We start from the raw sequence: 23622 nt of genomic DNA, 5'->3' as shown, positions 1-23622 counted from the left end.
CTGGAGGTGTGAAAGAAGAATACATCAGCAATGTAAGGTGTTTACTAATGATGAACATTTACAGCATTTAGCTGACACTTTTATCCAAAGCAACTTACAATTATGACTGAGTACAACTTGAACAATTGAGGGTTAAGGGTCTTGCTCAGTGGCCCAAACGTAGCAACTTGGCAGTTGTGGGGCTTGAACTAGCAATCATTTAAAAGTCAAGCACCTTAACCACTGAGCTACCATTTCCATACAGCACATCTGTTGACAAGCATATAGTATTTTTAGGATTTAAATGAAGTACAAGGATAAATGCAATTTTTTATTCATTCGTGAATTAATGCTCACTGTATTCTTATTGCTTATTATTTTGTTGTCCAAAGACATGCATCAGCACATGGATTCACAGGAGCAAAGCCTTCCTCTTGAGTTGAGCAGGAATGCTTAAGAAGCCTTTTTTCTTGCAACTGGAAAATGTTACATCACATTCATAGCCACGTTCACAGCAGTGTTTCCCATCTTTACAGCACTGACCCTTCAAAAGAGAAAACAGTACATTAAAAGAAAATACAAATCACAAACTATATAACTCCAAATTAGTGAGGTAAATAGTATATACCATGATTATTTTTATATTGATCAGTTTATAGAGTATATGCATATTAGTCAGTAGTTTACCAGGATATATGGACAACATCCCCATTGGCCAGTTAATGTCTTGCAGCAGGTGTTTGCAGCTGGGCAGTAGAAGTAACTGCTGCAGCGTATGTTGCCAGTGTGCATTTGGCTAGCTGAAGCCTGTTTCAAGGACATCACCGGGGTGAACTGATCCATGTCACTCACACAAGCCACTGTGCTACCCTCATCACAGTGAAATCCAAAGGGACAGCAGCCTGTCTCTCTCAGACAGCACAAATCCTGCACAGATCAGCATAGGTTATTAGCATTATTGCTTGACAGTCTGATTTAGTCAGAATATCTGACTAAGTCTTATTTTGAACATTGTTTCATAATCTAAATCTGGTGGAGTGATGACTTGGTGATACTACAATCACTTATAGTTCAGTACATACAATATTTACATGTCAGCTACGTAATGCATAGTATGTAAGAAACATTCAAAGTCTCCTCATAAATATAGACATTTACTGAAATGTTGCAACTTGGGCTCTTCTGGCCATCACTAAATCAAGTTTTGTAATCTGTAATACCCAGTTTTACCTCTTTTTTTGTTGGTTTTACAGATGAAATTCTTTGGCTATATTGTAAAGCTGAAAGCAGTTTTATTAGAATGTGCAATATAATTTCCTTCCTTCAAGGCAAGGAGTTATGCCACTGGCTTTCAAAAGATCAAGTAACCACCACCTACTGGCAGTTGGGATTGAGTTAGAGTTGGCACAACTACCACCAAATGCTAGCATGGCTATGGATGCAGAGATACCAGATTCTGACACACAAAATGTAAATCATGCAAATGAAATTACTTTGTAAAAACAAGAAAATTACATGAACTGGATCACGGGGGTCGGTAGCACAGGAAAGTCTTAGACATCCTTTTGATAATATATCAGGTGTTTTAGAAGAAATTTCTTATTGATCATCTTCCTCTCTTTAGTGTATAAGTACTTATGTTATTATATGAAAAACATCCTCAGCAGTTTGATTCATGCAACATTTTCTGCTCTGCTTACACCCACTTTTTAGGGCATGTACTTTGGTAACATTTAACTGTTTTTATTACACTACAGCCATTCAACAAATTAGTCCTAAAGCATTATGTGATCTGATTTGTGTACTATGTCAGGGCAAGTATAGTTGTTGTCACAGTGCACAATAGGGGCAGAAGAGCTGCCAGACTTCACCTGATGTGAGCGAGAAATTTTGTCCAGCTTATCTGCTGATATTTGTGGGGACCATGGGAATATGAACCATTGCAGTCCCTCTTTCACACATCTCTGTGTTGGCTGGTCACAGTAGTAGTCTTGTGGACAGCAGTGGGCCTTATCCATACAACAGACAGCCTATAAGAAGATATATATTGCATTCACTTTAAAAGATATTGAAACAGTTTCAAACAGAATTTTAATTATTCATATGCCACAATATTGCAGCGTCATTGTAAAATAATGGTGTGGTTTAAACAAAGTGCTATTAATATTTTCTCTTGCAAGCAGATCTTCTCACACATTTCTGAGCATCAATTTGTTTTAAGTGATTTACTACAAACAAGAGTACTCATGAAACAGTGTAATTTCCCCTTACAGAGGGATATGGGCAGCACGCATATCCCATATTAGTTGAACAGCAGGTATTTCTGTCTTGACATTGTGTTCCATCAGGGCAGTGTACAGCACTGGTGACCAGCCCCGCCATGAGCAACACTAACACAGCAGTCATCTGGGGGAGATAAAAAATGATAATAAAAACATATATAGTCTTTATATAGTCTCTGAAGCCCTTAAAGTACTACAGAAAGTCACAGCAGTCATGTACTGTGAATCTCATTTTGATTTTAAACAGTTATACCATCAAAGACATGGGAACTGCTGATTTAGAAAACAGGACTCTGAGTGTGTAATCAAATGTTTTTAATGGTACAGTTGTATTTATATTTATATTTGCATTTATTTTCTTTGGTTCTACCTGCTTGCTATAAGACAAAGATTACTTTCTAAGATAGAATAACATTCCAAACAACACTTGCCTCGATTCTGTGGAAGATTCTTCTGGTATCAAGAGCCTTGGTGATTCAGTCCTGACTTCTCATGTGATTGTAGCTACCCATAGCTAAGAACACCCCCAAAAAAGATGTGAAACTAACATGCAAAAAAGGAGAACCTGATCCTTTCATTTCCCTGTTACTGTTAAAGAGAGAGCTAGCATAAAAGAAGGCAAACAAGTAAATTATGAGTAAAAAGAAGTACAGGACATTACATCTCATTTGAATTACACTGAGGCAAATGAAAAATACATGTTAATAAACAATCTTTAATAAACCCACAGACACTATACAGTTGAGAGGGGGAAGAAAAGCCCACTGTCATGGTGCTGCCCCCCTGGTGACACTCAGCGGCAGTTATGCACGTGGACATGTGTTTGTTATTTTTATGTTAACTGTCACTTGTTATTGTATGTTAGTCTATGCCTCCCTCGGGTGGTGTGAGTTGTCTATCAATAGTGCAATTTTATTTTTAGTTTTGTTACTTTCATTAATCGCTTCCGCTGGAGACTCACGTTTGCTTCCCTTTCTTTCTTTTTGTTGGCATTTTTTCTGCCTGTGACACCCACAACACTAGGATGTGGAGAGAGAACGTTATATAATAAAGAGGACAGTTTTAAATTTTGAAGGAACATAAGGTAGAAGTAGAGCAACTTCAGGAGACATCTAGATATTTTGCTGAAATAATAATAATAATAATAATAATAATAATAATAATAATAATAATAATACTTTACAAGTGATTTAAAGAGTAGAAATGAAATGGTTCATATTAAGATAAAAATAGAAGATAAAATTTAAAGCAAAAAACCAAAATACATCTGCAATACAGTATTCCAGTTGAGTTGACACAAAAACAATGTGTAAAAAAAAAGCGTGTGATTTTTACGCTGTAGGCTATTGCGAGAATATCATGGACATTGTGTAGGTTTCTAAGGTGACAAAATGCATTTTTGCAAATGTTGCTCATAAGGCATAAAGTTAAGGTTACTGTATAAAGTAACATTCCTGGTTTTGACATAGCCTTTAGCCTTCACAGATGGGGAATCTAACTGCACCACTGCTGCCTTGCCATTCCCAAGACATTTTTTTTTAACTTTGTATAGCTGCAGAAAATTGCAACACTTCCAGGATCTGATATCCTCTAGACAATTAATCAAGGGGCTGATAGAACTCCAAAGGCCAATAACTAGGGACATATACAGCTGTGTATTTTCTGCATACTGATGGAAGAAAAAGCTGCATTTATTAATTATCTTGGCTAATGGGATGACATGCATAGGTTAAAGAATTCTGATCTCAGGATCAAACCTTGAAGGACTTCACAAGACAAAGTAAGATGCTTGGATGAATGATTTCCAAGTGCTACATATAGACAGCCACTCAGGTAGGACTGGAACCAAGTTAGAACTGACCAGGAGAGACTAATCCAATTTTGTAGGCAATGAAGTAGTATCTTGTGGTTGACTGTACCAAAAGCAACAATAAAGATCTAAGCATTCAGTGTAGGTAGGTTACTTGCTCCTTGATTCCCTATGAATTTAAGATCATAAAGAATTTTAAGATGTGCTCTTTCTGTGATGGTGACACAATTATTATCACTACTAGACTTGGTGCCTCATAGATCCTGGGTTTGCTTTTCAGCCTGGCTGCAGCCTCTGTGGAGTTTGCACATTCACCTAGTACCTATGCGTTTCCTTTTGGTAATCTAGTTTCCTCCCAGTGTACATGCTAAGTACATTGGTGTCTTTAAATTAGCTGGGTGTGGGTGTGGGTATGCATGTGCCCTATAGACTGGACTGGATACATGTCCAGGGTTGGCTTCTGCCTGGTGCTCTGTACTACTAGAATAGACTCTGCCCCCCTGTGACCCTGAATTGAATTGGACTGAGAAAATGAATGAATAGATGCTTCTGTGCAATGAGGAGCCTGAATTCCCGATTGAAATAGCTCATTTAAACTCCTGAGACAACATTGACATAATCACATAAATTAATAAAAACCAACTTATCAGTGAGTTTTCTTAGGAATGGAGTATTTGAAAGTGGACTAAAGTTGCTGAGAATAGAGGGGTTGACATCATTTATCTTCAGGATAGACCTGATAACAGCAGTTTTAATACTCTTAAGTTCCTTGGTTAGGTGACTTACTGATTTTGCACATAATGTCTCTTGAGAGTAATCCAAACACTTGTTTTAAAAAATTGGTAAGTAGACGATGGAGAGGGAAGCTTATAGTGAAATGTTTCATGATTAATTGTTGAAAATGCTGACATTGTACTTCTGGCCTTTTAGTGGTCTAAGAGAGGGTGATCATTGTTAGCAGTCTTAAATTTTACTACTAAGGAATTGGCAAATTCATCCCATTTGACACTTAAGCGTTCTGATGGGAAAATATTTTTATTCTTTAAAAAAGGACAGGCTCATATCCCTTTTATATGGTCAGTAATATCAACCTTTATAGATTGCATATAAATTAATCTGTACTTTTATACTTTGACCTATTGAAAAACATCATTTATGTGGCTATTTAAAAATGATTGCTACCTCTGCACACCAATCTAAAACCTTTAAATTGATTCGCTGCCTCTCATTTATTTTATTTTAGGGATCGTATTTTAGGGATAATATCACCTGAAGAATCACAGCTATGAAATCAGCCTAGCCATGTGACGACTGGGAGTGAGATTCAAATATAAGAGAGATGTTCCTCCAGCAGTGAGGTGAGATTTACTGCTTTCTTTCTTCATGCACAGAGCATTCAAACAATCACTTTTTGATTTGTTTTGACGTTTTGGTTAAGTTATTTGTTCTAATAGGGAGAATCTTTGTTACTCAATTAAAGGTAAATATTTTATTATGAGTATTATGAGTAATATTCTTCAATAAGTAACTCACTAATATCTGAAAGAGTACTTTCCTGCCAAGGTCTCCTCATAATGAGATCCTTTAATGCAAAGTTCTTCATTTTTGCTCTCCAACCACAAATTGAAAACACTGTACAGTGGGTAGAAGTGCTTTAATACTAAATGTACACTGACTTTATCTTGTAGGTGCACATTGCAGGCATACCCTCTCAGTATGACACTGGCGTGAATAAAAATTACAGCAACACTGCTGTGCTTGATAAACTTACACAAGCTTAACCACCATAACCGTCCCCTACCATGACGGTGTTGATTCTGGGGCTCTATCCAAATAGTGGTCTTGTGGTTAGAAACAGAAGAGTTTTCAAATGGATAGAGGCTGTCTGATGTAACCAGATGGGCTACAGTCTGTAATTGTACACTTATAAAGTTAACCTACAAGTGTGCCTCATAAACCAGACAATGAATACTTATTATAAGGCTGGTGAGTGTATGTCATTTCCATTGTTTACAAATATGTTGGTGTAAAGCTAGTAGCTGCAGTTAAAAATTTGTTTCATATTGGTTGTATGAACAGCTGTAGTGTAAAATTCAGTGCTTTTCCCTTTCAATTCACATCCACACAGGATTTCTGCTTTATTGTAATTCCACCCTTTATGGATATCCACCATCTGTCAGGAAGAGACATTACCTTATATCAACATCATCTGTTTAAACTCTCTAGGGACCCATTTCTTACCTATCCATGACACCAATCCTAACCATAACCGTAACCCTGACCCTGACCTGTATAAAGGGTGAGGATGTTAGAGGATGGTAGGGGGTACTTCACAATTTCCTGATTTTTTTTTTTTGTCACTCTTTGTGTCTATTAACCAATAAAACTTGCACATTAACTATTTCTCTCCATTAATAAATGTGTTCCTGGTTTTTCCAAGACATTTCTAGGATAACAGAACTACAAGTGGTGGCTTGTTCACCACTTTGCTTATCTAAAATGACTGCCTACGTGTTTTCAAAATATTAATGTATTTGACTTTCATTACTTTCCACCACTGGTTATTTAATAACATGAATAACATGAATTACTTTCTTCCTATTAAAAGAGAAAAAACATTAATTTTACCAGCACCATGCTGTCTATCCCACCAGCAACTACACTATTATCCTCTAGATGGTGATATTAGATCATACTCCCTATGAACACTTTCAAACAGTGGTGTACTGTATACTGAAAAGTCAATAAGGGAAACTTAACTGGGAAAAAAACGGGTATGGGTTGAAATCATGTTCAGAACACAGGAGTGCCGTATCAAACAGGACTAATCCAATATTGTGTGTGTTTGCATGTTTGCTTGGTTGAATGTGTATGTGCTGTTCCCACACCTCCCCTGTGGTGCAGTGCACCCTGTGACACTGGCTGGGCTGCCTGTGTGGAGCAAGTCTCCTCTGGGCTGACACTGAGCAGGATGGAAAGATGTGGCCAAAGCCAGGGAAGGCTGGAAAGAATCCATGGTGACACTGCAGCAGCCAGTCCCTTAGAGCTAGCTGCAGCCCTGGCTCACTCCCCCAGTTCATCCAGGGCCATTTAGCAGAGGTTCTATATGACATTCAAAACCTTATTTCTATTTTTTAGAGGGAAGCCATATCAAACAGAATATGCTGTGCATACTTAGGCATTGATCATTTATTTTCAATAACCAAATGATTCTGTAATGAAATAAATGTTATTACTTGGCTTTCAATAAACGGCTCATGTGTCAAATTGTGAGACATAAGATATATTTATCCAGATTTACAGAATGGTCAACATTTTTGCAGGATAAGACTTGTCAGAGGAACTGCATATTTGGACCGCATGGCACTAGGAGACTTAGTGATCCCCTGCTGTTCCAACGACAACTCCTTCCCCAAACATGTGACCCTCAGATAATCTGCCTACGCATCCTCTCATCATGACACACAAGCACATATTGATTATCAGTTGTGAATTTTATGAATACTGCAACACTGTAATAAGGTTTACAATTACACTTTTTCTGATAACAAAATTTCCCACAATCAGATAGAGACTCTGTGTGTGTTTGTATGAAAAGCAACTTCCACCCAAGTTAAGGGTAGAATCCCCGATTTGCAGTGCAACTTGTTGCACTGCACTAATCTGCTCCTGTCGTGCCATGTGCAGACCACACCATTTCTCAGTCTCAAGGTGATTTCTTGCACATTTGTATAAGCATTCTCTACCTCACTACTATAAGGGCAGTCATAACAGAAGTCTGTGTGTGTGTGTGTGTGTGTGTGTGTGTGAGTGAGAGAGAGAGAGAGAGAGAGAGAGAGAGAGAGAGAGCGAGAATGTTAAGGTGCATCGCCCCTTTATCGCATTTCACTTTCACTCAGCTATCTCGCCCACGCACTCAACATGTGACCACTGTCAATGAAAGGAAATTAAGGATGTCAAATCCTGCTCAGCTCACTTTGCTATACTCTCTCCAACACAAATAGCCAGGAATAGATGTCTCTGTCACTGAGCATTAACGTGTGCATGTCTACGCATGTTCTCAAGTCAAAATATGTGTGCCTGCTTCTTCCAACTTACCCTAAAAGCTTCCATATACATTAATGGATCTAACATTTTCTACTAAATTAATTAATGTCTTCAATCCTCAACACAATTCAGAATAGTCACTACTGCTGTAAAGCCCTTTCCTCTGCAGAGTGGGTTGTTAAACCGTGGATGTGCATGATGTAAGTGCTGTGTGATTTACTGTTCTCACCCTACTGAGACTGGGAGGTGAGGCAGGATGCCCCCCAGACAGCCCCCTTCTCCCCGACTTACCTGTGCCATACTGTACCTCCCTTAACCTAAACAATGCAATGACCTTCATGGTGTAGGTGTGACATATGTAGTGACATGTTGTGAATGTCATAAGACATGCAGCAACCCAGCAATAATAATGAACAGTTTCTAATAATGAGCACAAATACTACTAGGTTCAGTATGTGGTTTGCTAATACACCCATGTGGCAAATGAACATCATAGTTAACATTTCACAGTTTAGTGCAGGTCATGTCTGAAATGAGGTGTGTGGTTGATGAACTGTGCTTCCCATGCTGGTATTGTAATAAATCAATTAACCAAGACAAGTTATTTTGCTCAGTTGGGGTGCACTCTCCTCATGCACACACCCACGCATGCTCTGTGTTGTGGGTCCCCTCACGTGTTGCCCTCCCTGTCTTCTGGCAGGCCAAGCTTAAACTCAGATGATGTAATTTAAAGAAATGTTTTTTCCAAATATGCGGTGAGCTACACAGACTCAAGCTTTAGTCGCCAGACAGACAGAGCCTGAAGTATGCTGGCTTAGGCACATTGCTCTGTCACCAAATTATTCGCTAAGACAAGTCAGATGGGATTTCTTATTACAGACACACACACACACACACACACACACACACACACACACACACACACACACACACACACACACACACACACACACAAAGTAACAGTGGTGAAAAGAGCACTGAAAATCTATGCCAAATAAAAAAATACTTAAAAGAGAACTTATTTGAAATAAAAATATCCAAGACTCACTAGGCGCATAATTCTGCAATGTACTAAACTGGACTTTAGTCCAAAGGTGTCAGGGATGTTCCACAGGAAGTGATCATTGTATGGGTGTAAGCAGAGGGTGTAACCCCAACCCTTGGTAGAATGCAACTGCTATACAATATAGTTTGGAGAACAGGGAAATGCTCAATATTGTTTTTAAATAATTTCTCAAGCAAAAGTAGCAGTTTTGCTTTTTATATGTCCAAAATGCTACACTAACTTCACTAAGGTTATGGTGAGGGTTATGGTTAGTAACTGGTTTATGTAATCTGGTACTTTCTACTGCTGCTTTATGTAGACTGTTTCTTTCTACCACAAGCTAAAAGGTATAGCACCATAACTCCATAAGTGGGTTTACTTTTCTTTTGACTTCTAATGAGCAGTAAGACTTATTTTTCAAATATTATTTAATTCTCTGGTAGAACACTGGAGAGATCATTTCAGAGCAATCATTTCTGTGATCAGCTAAGTCTTTTACAAAGAAAGTGCTTGCCTGAGAACTATTGCTGTATAATAATTTCCAGATGGTCTGGAGACAGTTTCTTGATGACTGGCCAATTAAAGCGCAGATCCAAAGTGAAGGTGGCGGCTATTTAAAAGACTAAATCAAAGTCCTTGTCTTGTAAAGATAAAATGGCCCCTTAATTCCCTTAGGAGCTACAGCAAAACAAGATTTAGATATAGATTAGTGGCTGCAATATTAAGGAAGTGTGATTGAAAGACATTAAGCACACAAAGTTTCACATTATGGTCAATGAGGGTGGAACATGACAAGGTAAGTGAAACAATGAGCTGAACCAAAACAAGCAATAACAAAATGGGTTGCCAGGCAATGAAGTCAGATATATCGCAAGTTATTAAAAAATGACACCATCACATTTCCTGCTTAGCAACTTCAGAACAGACACTAGCTGCCACAGTGTCAAGGAAACCAGAAAGCTGAAAAAAAAAACTGCATCCCAAACAATGAGAAGTACTAATAAATATTCCTGCAATGAAGGGGTTGAAATATTCATCATGAAGTACAGAACTATTCTTTTGGATAGTATTATAGTGACCCCCATGAACTCCTCTGCACTAATTCCCAAAGCACAGTAAATGAAGGATGCAGTAGTTCACTTGAATGTGAGAGGCAGCTGTCAGTTGAGTGTATTAAAAGGGAGCTCTGTGCGAGCCATGGAACATGAAGGGTTCAGAGTTGGATAAACAGCAGACAGCTGGCCTGAGACAATTGCACCTCAGTTAATCATTAATACTGTTAATGAACAGAGCACAAGACCTTGTGTTGCTTTTCAGAACCCTCTGCTCTGCTCTGGTTGTGGGCAGACTCTTTGTTGGCACTTGCAGCAAGTCTGTGGGGAGGTATGGACAGAGAGAGAGAGGGAAGAATCATCAAAAATATATGGCATATTTCCTTTAGATCATCACATTATGCATTGGAGCATGTTTATACACATATACAACTATTCATTTCCACTGCACAATATGCAAAGAATCTGACTAATTATTAATATTCTGATAAACTGTCAGTAGATAACTGATCTGATTGTTCCACCATGATAGACAGTAAGAGCAAAGACATCTTCTCTTAGAGAGCTCAAGTCATGGCATTACAACTATGTGAATCCTAACAGTATATCAAATCACCAATAACTGGCAGGTAATGTAAGGAATAACAGATGTGTGAGGTCTCCTTGGGAGTGAAAGTGTGTTCTGTATGATCTGTTAATACACAGTGTGTTCTTGAGCGTCCATTTGCAGAGGTGGCAGGTGTTCCTCCTTTCTCCACAGAGCAGGTTTTTATGTCCCTCCTCAAGTTAGTTGCTTGGTTTCCATGGAAATTCCTAACAGAAAGAGTCTTGTCTTAAGGGGCCTGTTCTGGGAAAGGCTTTACTAGCTGCCTGACCTGGACTTTAGTGAAGACAGAGTGGGGGAAAAAAGAAAAGAAAAAAGAAAAATCAAGCCAGCACAGAAAACAACCTGGTATTGTCTCTTGCTTGATGCACAGACACACTGGAGAGATCTTCAGGGCAGCTGTTTCAAATGAGTTAGCTCTGCTCTTCAGTGGGTCAGCACATACAATACTCTGCTTCATTGAGTCAAAAACATTCCAATATTAATAGAAAACATACATTGAATTTTCAATGTGATGGTGATGGTAGGCAGTTATAAAGAGTTTTGAATGGTGAGCATGACAAATAAAAAATTATTTTTAAAAATTTTACCAAATATCTGTGGTAATTAAATCTGTTTTAGAATTTGATTATACCACTGAGCCAGCAAAAAAGAACATTCTCCAATAAAAACAAGAAAACAACGACATAGAAATAGCAAAATAAAAAAACAAACAAAATAATAACAATAGCAACAGTAAAATATGACATTAATAATAAATACTGTACTTAGGCAGACAAATATTAATGGTGGTACTTTGCGGCTATTTCCCATACTATTTATATTTAATGTAATTTATTTTCTATTTGAGTTTAATATATACATTATAATTATATTTCTTATGTAGCATAACAAATATAAAGATTTTTAAAAAATATTATTGTCAGTCTTAGGGTGATCTCTTCAAATTTGCTAGAAAAAGACATAACCAACAAGAAAAGAACATTTTGGGACAGAACGAAATATTTATCTTAAAAATACTATGAAAATTCATGTCCAATTTCTAATAACACAGGTTTCATAAAACTTAAATAACTGTAAACATAGCTATTATCAGGAAGACCAATATATATATATTGGTCTTCCTGATAATAGCTATGTTTACAGTGATTGGTTTTGTCCCAATATTGCTTTATTACTTTGAAAATGATACACTGATATATACATGCATCTTATTTAAAAAAACAAAACTTATATATACTTATATATATATTGTTTGTCCATTTCAAAGTATCAAAATAATTGGTCAGATAAACTTTTATTTTCTGTAAAGAAGTCATGTTTAAGTTTTTTTTTGTAACATATCCCTTGCAATACTGGTTATTCACTTAGATTTCATTTAAATTAATTAAATTTCTAGCTGTTAACAATAAAGTGTCATAAAGCCATTACAGAAATCCATGTTACTTTCCACGATGATACCACGGAGAAGCTGAACTGCAGCCACCATTACTCTTCCAGGTATGAAACATACTGTTAACTTGGTCTGTCAAAAATTTGCCATGTTTTGCTTACCAGAGACAGCAGGATATGGTTCATTGTCCATCACTGTGGTAAATAATCCAATGAATATTACTTTGAAGATTTTCCTTAACAATGTAAAGGATTGTTTGCTGTAGGTAAGCTTATCAGTACTTAGCATCATATAAAGTATGGACCAGCATTAACTGTCTCATTGATTTTGTTATCGACATTTCTTTCCTGATTTTTTATTCTCATGACAGCATCCTCGTGACAATATTTCTTGAATTGTTATCCTCTTCCATGACTTCCACTGACACTAGAAGAGAGAAGAGAGCATGAGAGCAAGAGTGATACTGAGTAATATTCTCTCATCTAATTTAGATGAGCAATAAAGTGTTTTATATAAAATTGACCACTAACGACTTTTAGTGATAAAACATGATAAAAGCACAATTTCTCAAATTTTAGCATCAGTTTGAGCCAAATAGTGATCATATAGATAGTAGAGGAAATGTCTGAGACACCTATTACATTTTGGTGCTGACTATTCTTTTTGTCTTCCAAGGTTACTTTAAAAAGCCAGAATTTCTGTAAATACTACTGAAATGTGAACTCAGCTCACACAAGCTAATAAATATCCATGGATATTTTTGCCAGTCATACAATATTTATTTACCTACATATCATACCACTAATACCAGTACAGTTTTACTTACATATCATACCCCATACAATTATTTCTCACTCACAAGAAATTGGAGCTCACTGTTTTATTTTGTCCAAGATAATCATCATTAACAAATCGTGTCAGGTGTCCTGATTCAAGATAGCCTCACTATAGCTTTCCTATTAGCTGTTGCTTTGTCTTTAATTATTGATTGCTTTTCAGTTGCATGAAGGATACCTGAAAAAAAAGCCTTTAGTATTAATATTGGCATTAATATTATCTCTGATCTCTCAGTCAGTGCATAATGAAAAACAATATTAGATCCTTCTTTAATCTACAAGAGTTAATAAATACACTAACATGGTAGAGGGGAACTATATCATCCCCTTGGCCTAATGTTGGAACAGTGTAATGCTTTCATGTTTGGATATTCCAGTATATGGATATTAAAAATATCTTCATATTAAAAATCTATGCAGCAGCCAGAGTTTTAATAAAACCATAAAGTATTAGCCACATTTTATGAATGCTGCATTAGCTGCCACTGACTACCACTGCAGATTCAAAAGGATCTGAATGATATACCCATTAAATTCATCGACTATTATAATTCACCATGCCTGCTTCACAATGTACAGGCTTATTTATCAGTACCTAGGATAAACTGCAGCATTTTCCAAGGAATTGGCCAACCCCCTCAAATAACCTGCTTCTCTGATGTTCTAACACTGTCAGGATCTCATATCTGTTTTCCTGTATATGTCAAAATAGATTCTCAATAGGAGCTCACATCATTATTCTCCTGTATATGACAATAATATATCCTTTAAAATAGGTTCCTGGATTGTCATGAGTCTCTGTATGGTCCAAGTGTTTTTGCTTTTTAATCATACTTATACAAACGTCATCCCTGATTATAATCCAGCCACTAGCTGCTACCTACATGAGGAGCTTTTATTTTAGCTCTGGCACTTTAGGAACTTTTTCCTACCCGCTTTTATGCCCCTTTAAATGCCTGAACACAGATTTCTGTAGTTACTTTGTGAAAACAGATATTGTAAAAAAAAAAAGTGCTATACAAATAATACAAATAAAATTATAATACAAAATAAAATGAAAATGATTAGAATTACACCTTATGTCCACAATTGCAAATTGGTCTTAGGCACATCTATGTGGCAGTCCAATGTTTGTTATCATTGTGCTGTTTATGTCATTATAGGAGTCTCCACACCAGCACCTCCAATCTTGATTTACGCATACCATCTGCAAATCCACCCTGCCTCCTCTTGTTCATGACATCATTAAAACAGACAAGTATACTTCTTGGTTATCTTGCCTGTATTCTCTGCATCAATACATTTTCCTAGTTTTCTGTGTTCTGACCTTGTTATCCTCTTATTAAAAATATTATGAACTTGACTGTCTCTCATAGGAATGTCACATGAAAAGAAACAAAAAATAAATAAGCCTTTGCCATGCACTTGGAAATGTTTTAATTACAATGACAAACTGCATAGTACAGAAACTGAAAAGTTAGATACCAGGTTAACAGTAATATGCCATTGATTTCATAAGCCACGTTGGGCTCCTAGATATAATAATTGATCACTTCTGCACGTTCTGATCCTTGAATGCTCCATTTAAAGATGCCTGAATATATACATAGAGCTAGGCCACCTGGGAAAAGTGTTTTGCATAAAACAGCTTTAAGATCTATCATTTAGCTAATACAGACTAACATTTTTTGTATATTACTTCATTTCCATGAGAAATGTTGAGCACAAAAAGTGCCTTTATAACAAATCTTTTGAGAAGACAATTACCTTGATTATTTTACTTATACACCACTAAAATGTATAACCATTTATATTTTTAAACTATATTCTTTTTCTTATACAAGAAATTACCAAAAGACACTTCTGGTTACCAAAGAGTGTTAAATACATTATGAATAGTTTATTCATAATGGCTCCCCTCCCTCATCCCTGATCAAATTGGTTCTCCTACCAATATATATAAATTATACTGAAAGTAATCAGCACATAAATGGAGTAGGTAACATGAGGCAATTTGCATCCCTTTTACACCTGTTGCCTTTCTGTGGGGCTGGGTCTGATTTGGGTAAGGTGATCTGAGAGGCGGCTGTGCCGCAGAGTGAAGCTCTGGCTTGATGTGTCTGGAGTTGAAAGGGAATCTGGCACTATGTCACCTGTTTTGCACTGGCACAGGACTGCAGAGAGTTTCTTTTACATGGACAGACAGAGGCCCATCTGTGACTCAAGCTTCTCAAGTAACCATGGTGTTTGTCTTTTAAAAGACTCTGACAATCTATGATTAAAGCTTTTCACTCAGACAACAACATATGTAGCTGCACATTGTGCTATTTATGGATAACACATACAAATGAAATGTCACATGTAAAAAATTATTTTCCATTTAACGCATTCTGTGATAATACTGGACTGAGAATGTCTACATTCTATTGTCTGAATAATAACTTAATGATATCACTTTAACCACACAGAGCCAGGCAGCAAGAACACATTGTTTTATCACCCACATAACAGAATCTAGCACATTGAGCAGACTGTTTAGTCTTATACCTTATCAATAACTGCCAAAGTGTCTTGCTACTATCCTGGTAAACAGAGCAATCAGTGTAGTAGTATATTCAACTCATGAAGCACAGACCAAGCTAGGAGAACATAAGTGTGCTTTATTCTGACACTTTCCAAATAAACTGTTTTTCCTGTTGTTGTTGTTATTGTTTTCCTTTTTCTTTATTGTGTATATGCAGTTCCATGCATTTATTTACATAAATTGTTAAAGTCTTTGTTGAAATGTTTTGAATGTTGGGGTATATGATTTGCCACAAAATTCACTTTTATCATTACACAGAAATAATCATGAAAATAAGAAAATACAATATTACACTGTGTGGTACAGGGGATATTCATTAATGACTCAATTCACCAGTTCACTAGGATAACATTAATTCTGTATTCAACAATGTTTGGATACATACTTTTCTTGATCATTTCTGTCTTTACTTTATGATAGATTGTATACAACTTTTCATCTTTTAAACTCCAGTGAACATATTTGAGATGGTTTCTCATGTTTCAGATTGACTATTCGAGATGCAGGCGAGAAGATTGTAGACAGTGTCACACCTACAGTTTAATTGCATTGCTTTTTGATGTTATTTCAGGAGTATGCATGCTAATGTATTCAAACTGAGCAATGGCTCTCACAGTTCATTTAAAATGAACAAAGATGATACATATATGTAAAGCAAGCCATTTACAGTTAATGGTTGAAAAGCCATTGTGTGAAAAGTGTGCTTTGTGATGCAAATGATGCATTTTGGGTTGTCCAAAAAGGCAGGGGGTGGGAAGGTGGGTAGCCATATGGCCACACAAACCCATCGTCTAACACTATACTTTCAGTGAAATTAATACCCTTCAGTTTCTCAGGGTCTTTAAGAATGTACATACACCTCACAGAACCCCAAATAAACTAACTGAGGAAGCATCTGCAGAGATAGACTTTGCCAAATCTTCACATTTTACGTTACTCTGTATAACACAGTTATGCTAATTTGCCATGGAGATGTTACTGTAACTGGGCCTTTATTAGGGTAACTTGACAACAAACATTGTCATTTTAACTCATGTTTGAACAAGGCACATAAAGAGAACAGAGCTAAAAAAAAAACAAAAAAAAAACTTAAACACGTAAATTATATTGTAACCACTAACATTAGACTAGGTTCTGAAATGGCTTCTCAGTAGAACAAAGTAACTTTTGGGAGGTTTTATTCAGAATTATTCAATGTTATCTTAAAAAATACCCTAAGATTTTAATCACCATTTTATGGCACTTCAGCTGTCTCATATGCTGTTCCAAATCTTTTAAATAGTATGAAGAAAAACAGAAAAAAACTCTTCAAACCAATGTGCTTCAAACCGATCTTTATTGTCCTAACGACTGTTAAAATGCCCATATATAGTGGCTAAAGCCATAATCAGGGCTTGATACAAATGAACTAAATAAAGGTATACATGCCCAGTTAATTGACTGGGCACAAACACAAGTGTTTTGACAGACCAAAAAGATGCACCAACTTATCCCCATCTCCAAAGCAATACAATTGGCTAGATATTGAAACCAAATTATTTGCCCACATGTCCTTTTAAATGGTCTCTTGCTAATGTTCAGTTCTTTGTGCAGAAATCATGGATTTATTACATCATGATGGAATTTTGTTTATCCATGTTTTGTATTCACCTTTCAACAGCTAAAATATTTCTCTATCCCCCACAAAAAGAGCCAATGAGAAGTACACAAAAATGGAATTACTTTTAATCCTTTAATATAATATTCTGCAGCAATTACTGAAATGCATTTATAACAAATATAATATATTAATTGTAATAATCTGCAATAATTTGAATATTTTATAATAGTTACAATTTATCATTGTTGTAATTATTGTTATAAAGGCAATATGATATTAACTTTTAATTGTATCATAAAATGGCACGTGTAACATCCTGTTATAAAGCAGAAATAGACTGCAAGTTAACAGATTTTCTACTGCAAACGCCATCAGTATTTATGAAGATACTTACTCAAACCGTTCAGTTTAAGTATATGTATTATCTACGATGTTTTTTATTAATCTAGGCCTACATAAATGGGTCACTTGCAACGAGAGAGGCCAGGCGAACGCCAATTACAAGCACGATTGATCCAATTATCAATAAGTATTAGTAATAAATGTGCCAGAACTTAGTCAGCGGTGCGTGAAATATTGTTTAACACCGAAATACTGACTACGGGCCTTGAACACGGCCCTACGTAAGGAAGCTTGTCACTCTCGATTCCGAGTGTTATATTGTTAACTGAGCAGTTTTCAATAGCCCTGATAGATCGGCTGCAGCATTCTCTGCCGCTCAGCATTCCCCCTGCGGTGATCCCGTTTTTGACACTGAGACAAAACAGGGAGAGAACTATGAATGGTAAAGAAGCAGAGAGGCAGGGAGAAAGCAAGAGAAAGCGGTTAGCCTTTGTAGTCAGCGAGGAATGCGGAAACGTCCCTGCTCTGTGTCAAACTTCTCTGAAGGGGGTCAACGCACATTGAGCCAGCGTGGGAAAGCGAGGAGGAGACGGCGCTCACCGACAAGCACTGCGTATTCTTGGATAGATGGGAAAAACATAGAGGGAAGGACGGACATAAACTAGTGGACCAGAGAATCTACAACTGAGCTTTCTTTAAAAAGCGACTCGTTGTACCCGCAACCAGGAACCCTTGAACTGCTTGAGTTGCTGGTGCAGTGGTAGTGGTGCCGGAGGATGGGGGTTAAAGCATGCACCATCCGACTACCTGTGTGGCCCGCCAGGACAGTGGGTGATCTGTGATGTAGGTGAAGAGATCAGAAAAACGAGCGCTGCTTATTCTTCGCAGTTTGCGACGCGACACTCATAGCGGGATTAACATTTCAGGTGAATTAAATGGGTAAATACTTTTGCGGAATCATTTTTTTTTCAAATTAAAATCCTAGTTGCTAATATGGTTTGCAGTTATCACTTAATGCTCTGTATTGCACAAAATTGAATTAGTCCGCAGTTAACATATAATAATTAATAAACGTTGCGTAAAAGACTTATATAGAGCTAGATTTCTCATCAGACTACTCGTGCTGAATTGAAGTAGTATGAAAACAGACTTTAATAATTTGATTACGGATGCCAACTTTTATTGATACGTTTAAACGATGAAATCAGTAGACAACCACGTGCTCGACGTTCTTGATGGCACAAACCACAGAACAAGCATCTTTGCTAGCCCTGTCAGAAGTAAACATCGAAAACTTTCCACCACGGTGTATCATTTTTATTATAGTTGATTATTGTGGTCCTATATATTTGTTGTGCTCTGAGCGCAAAAGCATAGTTATAAGCTTGTTCTTGAACATCTACTTTAATTACAGCCCTTAGAAACCCCATTTAATCGAGAGGTTCTGTAAAATATGCTTAATTGAATTAGATTCCAGATGTTTGTTTGCTAAAGGGCTTAACTTTTCGGCTTTGCATAAAGACGTAAAATGTTTTTTTGTTAGATAAACTTATGCTGGTAGGTACATATTTTAAATACCATATATTCTTTTCTTACACCGTAGACTGGATTTGACCGAACTCTTATTACATTTGTGTTTACCTTCGCTTCCTTTGTGCTCGCGCTCTACAGGCAGTACACGTGCCAGTACCGCTCTCCCAATGATGCCTTTGTGAAATATCCTCGGTCGTCACATTTCGGGATTCCCCGCAGTAGGCTGCAGCTAAGAATAAAACGTGGAAAATGGATAAAGAAAGCCTGACCCAACAATATGAGCCGGTGGCGGAGATTGGCGAAGGTGCTTACGGAAAGGTGTACAAAGCAAGGGACTTGAAGAATGGGGGACGATTTGTCGCCCTTAAAAGAGTGCGAGTGCAGACCGAAGAAGAGGGAATGCCCCTTTCAACTATCCGCGAGGTGGCAGTACTGAGGCAGCTGGAGTCATTTGAGCACCCCAATGTTGTCAGGTAAAAAGGGGAAAGATGTTTCAATGAGTGTAGGGTGCAAAACATCAGTGGAGGTTATGATTGATGATTACCAAGTACAGTCAGAAATGTAGTGTTTAATGTATTTCTTTTTAAAATCAATTTATGAATATCATTTAGGTCTTTGATGGAGGGAACTGTTTTAATGCATTAAAGATACTTGCAGCAATGTCACCTGTAATTTATGCTGTGTTTACATAAGTAGGAACAGCCACAAATTTAAGTGAAACTAGGCATGCAGTGCTGTGCAGTTGTGCACATCAGTTCCCCAATCACTGAAACTGTTCTGGGCATCACTTTTCACTGATAACCTGTGGGGATTTTAATCAACAGTGGTCTGTGGTTTTCAGCTAACATTTATGTAAGAGTCTTGCATCTGAATGATAGCAGAAAGTTAGCTTCTTCTTTTAATAATAATAGAATCCCTGTTATTCAGAGTATTTTTTTCTATTGGCTTTAGCAGCAGATGGAGAGAGATGGATAATTATGCTTCAGTACCAATTAATTTGTTCGACAATGCATTCTCTCTCATTTTAGGAAGGGCATAATATTAAACTCTAGTTGTATTTCAAGTATGTATTCTCATTAAAATGCTCTGTTGAACATTAGAATGATGATACTTTTTGCAAGGAAAAGGTGTTACCAAAGAAAGAAATTCTAAATTGCACACTAAGTACACTAACATACATGTTCTCTGATGTTAAGTGGTATGGAGGCCCAGGACATGTAGAGTGCAGTATATTCAGAGCCATGTTTAACTACAGGCCACCCTTGAGTGCTTCTCATGAGAGCATTATTCATTCCATATGTTTTATGTCTGTTAAGAGGCTCTATTGTGAAGGAACAGTTTGGGTTTCTGGAGAAAGGTTTCTTAGAGAAACTCAACCAATGATGTCATGAGAAGCAGAGAATCTGCCATCAAAGTGTCACTCTACAAGATATATAATACCACCTCATAATATATGGGGCTTGGCTTGGCAAGGTGCTTGTAATCAACATCCTAGAAATCCATGTCCTGGAAATCCATGTCCTGGAAATCCACCATCACAAATATGTCTCATTGAGTTATTTGTCTCTCTGTAGCCAAAAAGACAGATATGTACTTTTACACAGAACAGATGATGAACAATGATATATTTTCTCTTATCACCTTTTGATACATAAAAATTTCACCACCTTGTACTTTTACATGCCTGTCTCTTGACAGCATGGGTACAATCCAGTTCTCTCATATTTAGCTGTTGCTGTGATAAGAGATTCTGGTCACCACCGGTCTCTGCTTGAGTTACCATGGCACATCACAGGTTTCTATGGTGCTGAGGGAGGAATGTTTTCTGTGGTTCTTGGATCTTGACTGGGGACACTAGATGTTTGTTCTTCCTAATTCTTACCAAGCTTGTCCAATTTACAGAAGCATGCATTGTCTTGGTTGGCTCTTGTATTAACTGTCCTCCATTAACTGTATGGATTTTAATAGCACCATATGCAGTGTGCTGGTTTTACTAATAATTATTAAGTAATTTGATAGTTTTCTGAGCTCAAGTACTTTGCTGCAGATATTACCATTTTAATACCTGAAAAACAAATAGAAAAACAAATAAACCTGTTTTTTATTCGGGGACCAATCCTTGTTCATTTCTGTTAAAACTGTCACCTTTGAAACTATGGTCCACTCCAACATCACATTAATTATTGTAATGGTATAATATGGCATTTCATTGTAATAGTGAAGACTTCATTATATAACTTAGATAACTTAATCTTTCTCCATAGCATCAAGCAAATACCATATGGCTAATAAATCAGTGTTTGGCATACATATTTATAAGAGCTTTTTACAAATATATCCCAAAAATATTTTGTGGGTTAAAAGGTAGGGAATGCACGATGAAATAAGGCCAAATTTCTTTTTCACCATAGTGGAGCTAGTGAAGATGATACAAAATAATCTGACTCTGCGTGGTTCAGAATTACAGGATGAAATAGATTACCTTTAAAAGAATCAACTGGTTTTAAAATATGCAGTTTTATGATATATTGGTTCACTTAAATAATTTTCCATGTTAAAAAGAGAAGGGAACAGTATTAAACAGTATTAACTAAAGTATCATCCCACTTTTTTAAAGCCTCTTGACTTTACATTGCTGGGGGATGAATGAGGATGACTTGTAGGCGTATAGTCACTCAGTCATGAGTTTCAAGATGAATGGTCTGATTGGTTCTCTTCACTTTGCCAGCAAGGCTATGGTATTCTATGCATAGCAAGCATTCTTTCAGAGAGTCAATGGAGCTAGTCTGAAAATTTAGCTAACCTTTTAGAATTTCCCCCTGTCAGCTGACTTCTTTGGTTTGTTTAATATCTGAAAATCAGGAAACTATTGCTAGAAAGAGATGTCATTGATTCTAGAAGTTGCTAGAAAGAGATGTCATTGATTCTTTCGTAATAGGTTTAAGAGGGTGTTGATGCAGTGTTGGTGCACATGTTCATAATAACATATTTTCTTCCTTTAGGCTGTTTGATGTCTGTACAGTTTCTAGAACTGATCGCGAGACCAAACTGACCCTGGTCTTTGAGCATGTGGACCAAGACTTGACCACATACTTGGAGAAAGCACCAGAACCAGGAGTACCTCCAGAAACTATAAAGGTACTTTAAGAGTATCAAGATTTCATAGCTGGGATCATAATCTCTTTATTTTATTTTATTTTAGGTTTGCCATCAGCGACTAAAGTCAAACGTGATTGTTTTATTGTTTCCCTGATTGGTCAAAATGTCTCATACCCTTTCACCTATATCTATATTGCATAAATAAACTATATGTTCTGGATTTGCAATTTGAGACCCATGAACAAGAATATAAATGGAGGTTTTTAGCCTGCTTTATGGAAGCAGATGGAGGATGAACTCCCTAAGATCAGGGTGAGGCCTGGCCTTTTGATGGGCAGTGCATGTGGTAGATGGGCTTCTAATTAAAGAGCCAGGCCCTTGTGTGTGCCTCTATTTTCATTCAGCTCTGGCTTTCACTGAAGACTGGCCAGAGGAATGTTGGTTCAGAGTGAGTATGTGTGGTTCTGTCTGCAGTGGCCCTCTCAGTTGCTCCGTTTTCTCTGTGAATAGAGAAACACAATGTAAGAGGCTACCTTAAGGGGGAGTAGGTAAGTGATCCTTATTTAGCATAGATATAGTTTTCATTAGTCCATAGATCACCCTTCAGGGCTTGCAGTGTCAGTGTTCTTTTACCTCCATCCAAAACCACACAGTGGAAATGCTGGATGTTTGTCCTGATCAGCGACTCTCAGGCTGATCTATTCAGATACGTTCCCACACACTAGTCTTTCAAATCCATTTATCTCATTTCCCTGCCTTTTGCCCAAAGGATACGATACATTAAGTTCTGAAAAGAGTCATATCTCCTGTTGTCAATTGTGCTGAATTGAACTGAAAACAGAGACTTTTCTACACTGCTTATTAATACCTTAGGGATTTCCTTTGCTAGTTTTGTGTAACAACATGTAGATAATCTTTAGAGATGCAAGATGTTCTAACTTACTTATTTGTGATACATCATCTTGTGGGCATCAGTTGATCATCTGTTCACAGGTCCTTATAAGCAGAGCCCATGATCTGTTCAACAGAAAAAAATATTTTTTTTTTCTTCTGAATCTAATTCAGAAAATGACAAGTGTCTTCCTTTTATATTTACTGAAAACTGTCTACAGTTTATAGTGACCAATAGAGATTTTCTATGAGATTTGTTTATGACAAGAATAAGAATATTAGCAAATGCCACATGTAGAACCTAGTCAGTTTTCATTGTCCTGGACTAAGCAGATTAGATTTCTCCAATCTAATGGATATCTGAGACAGATGATGGGCTATATTGCTCTAAAGATCCGAAAGACCCCCAACAACTTTATTAACTCCCCCACAGAAGGACACCAGATTGCAGTGGTCCCAGCTCCCCCCACTGCCCCAGCCCCCGTTCTGTCCAGTTCTGTCCCATTTTGGACCCACCACATGCTA

At 37.1% G+C, this 23622-nt stretch overlaps 2 protein-coding genes and 1 long non-coding RNA gene across 4 annotated transcripts in view; 1 reads left to right on the top strand and 2 right to left on the bottom strand.

Moving 5' to 3' along the window:
• Positions 1 to 297: 297 nt before the first annotated feature.
• On the bottom strand, positions 298 to 2979 carry grn1 (granulin 1). Its single transcript, XM_027012102.2, has 5 exons — positions 2693 to 2979; positions 2251 to 2385; positions 1851 to 2009; positions 667 to 906; positions 298 to 523 (listed from the first exon to the last, which is right to left on the bottom strand). The coding sequence occupies exons 2-5, from the start codon at positions 2383 to 2385 to the stop codon at positions 392 to 394; spliced, it is 666 nt and encodes a 221-aa protein (XP_026867903.2). The 5' UTR covers positions 2693 to 2979; the 3' UTR covers positions 298 to 391.
• Positions 2980 to 9038: 6059 nt separating this feature from the next.
• Positions 9039 to 19300, bottom strand: LOC113578684. Of its 2 annotated transcripts, none has more exons than XR_003410788.2 (4): positions 19216 to 19300; positions 12374 to 12638; positions 10917 to 11095; positions 9039 to 10536 (listed from the first exon to the last, which is right to left on the bottom strand). It is a non-coding gene; the product is annotated as an uncharacterized LOC113578684 (long non-coding RNA). The 2 variants fall into 2 exon arrangements; XR_004776362.1 differs by having other exon boundaries at positions 10917 to 11090.
• Positions 19301 to 19341: 41 nt separating this feature from the next.
• The window catches only part of cdk6 (cyclin-dependent kinase 6), a 34101-nt gene continuing 29820 nt past the window's right edge, over positions 19342 to 23622 (top strand). The window contains exons 1-2 of the mRNA XM_027012100.2: positions 19342 to 19580; positions 22110 to 22245. Coding sequence (XP_026867901.1) covers positions 19357 to 19580; positions 22110 to 22245 — 360 coding nt within the window. The 5' untranslated portion in view covers positions 19342 to 19356. The remainder of the gene's footprint in view (positions 19581 to 22109; positions 22246 to 23622) is intronic.

The sequence above is a fragment of the Electrophorus electricus genome, chromosome 8, assembly GCF_013358815.1.
Source record: "Electrophorus electricus isolate fEleEle1 chromosome 8, fEleEle1.pri, whole genome shotgun sequence".
Lineage (NCBI taxonomy): Eukaryota > Metazoa > Chordata > Actinopteri > Gymnotiformes > Gymnotidae > Electrophorus > Electrophorus electricus.
Note: the sequence above shows the minus strand (reverse complement) of the source record. Positions and strands in the feature narration are given on the sequence as shown.

Excerpts from the sequence above, each read along its gene's own strand:
- grn1 (XM_027012102.2), bottom strand. The coding sequence starts at position 2,385 with ATGACTGCTGTGTTAGTGTTGCTCATGGCGGGGCTGGTCACCAGTGCT. Across the intron at positions 2,010-2,250 it reads CGTGCTGCCCATATCCCTCT|GCTGTCTGTTGTATGGATAA; the intron begins GTAAGGGGAAAT and ends ATCTTCTTATAG. Across the intron at positions 907-1,850 it reads AAATTTCTCGCTCACATCAG|GATTTGTGCTGTCTGAGAGA; the intron begins GTGAAGTCTGGC and ends TGATCTGTGCAG.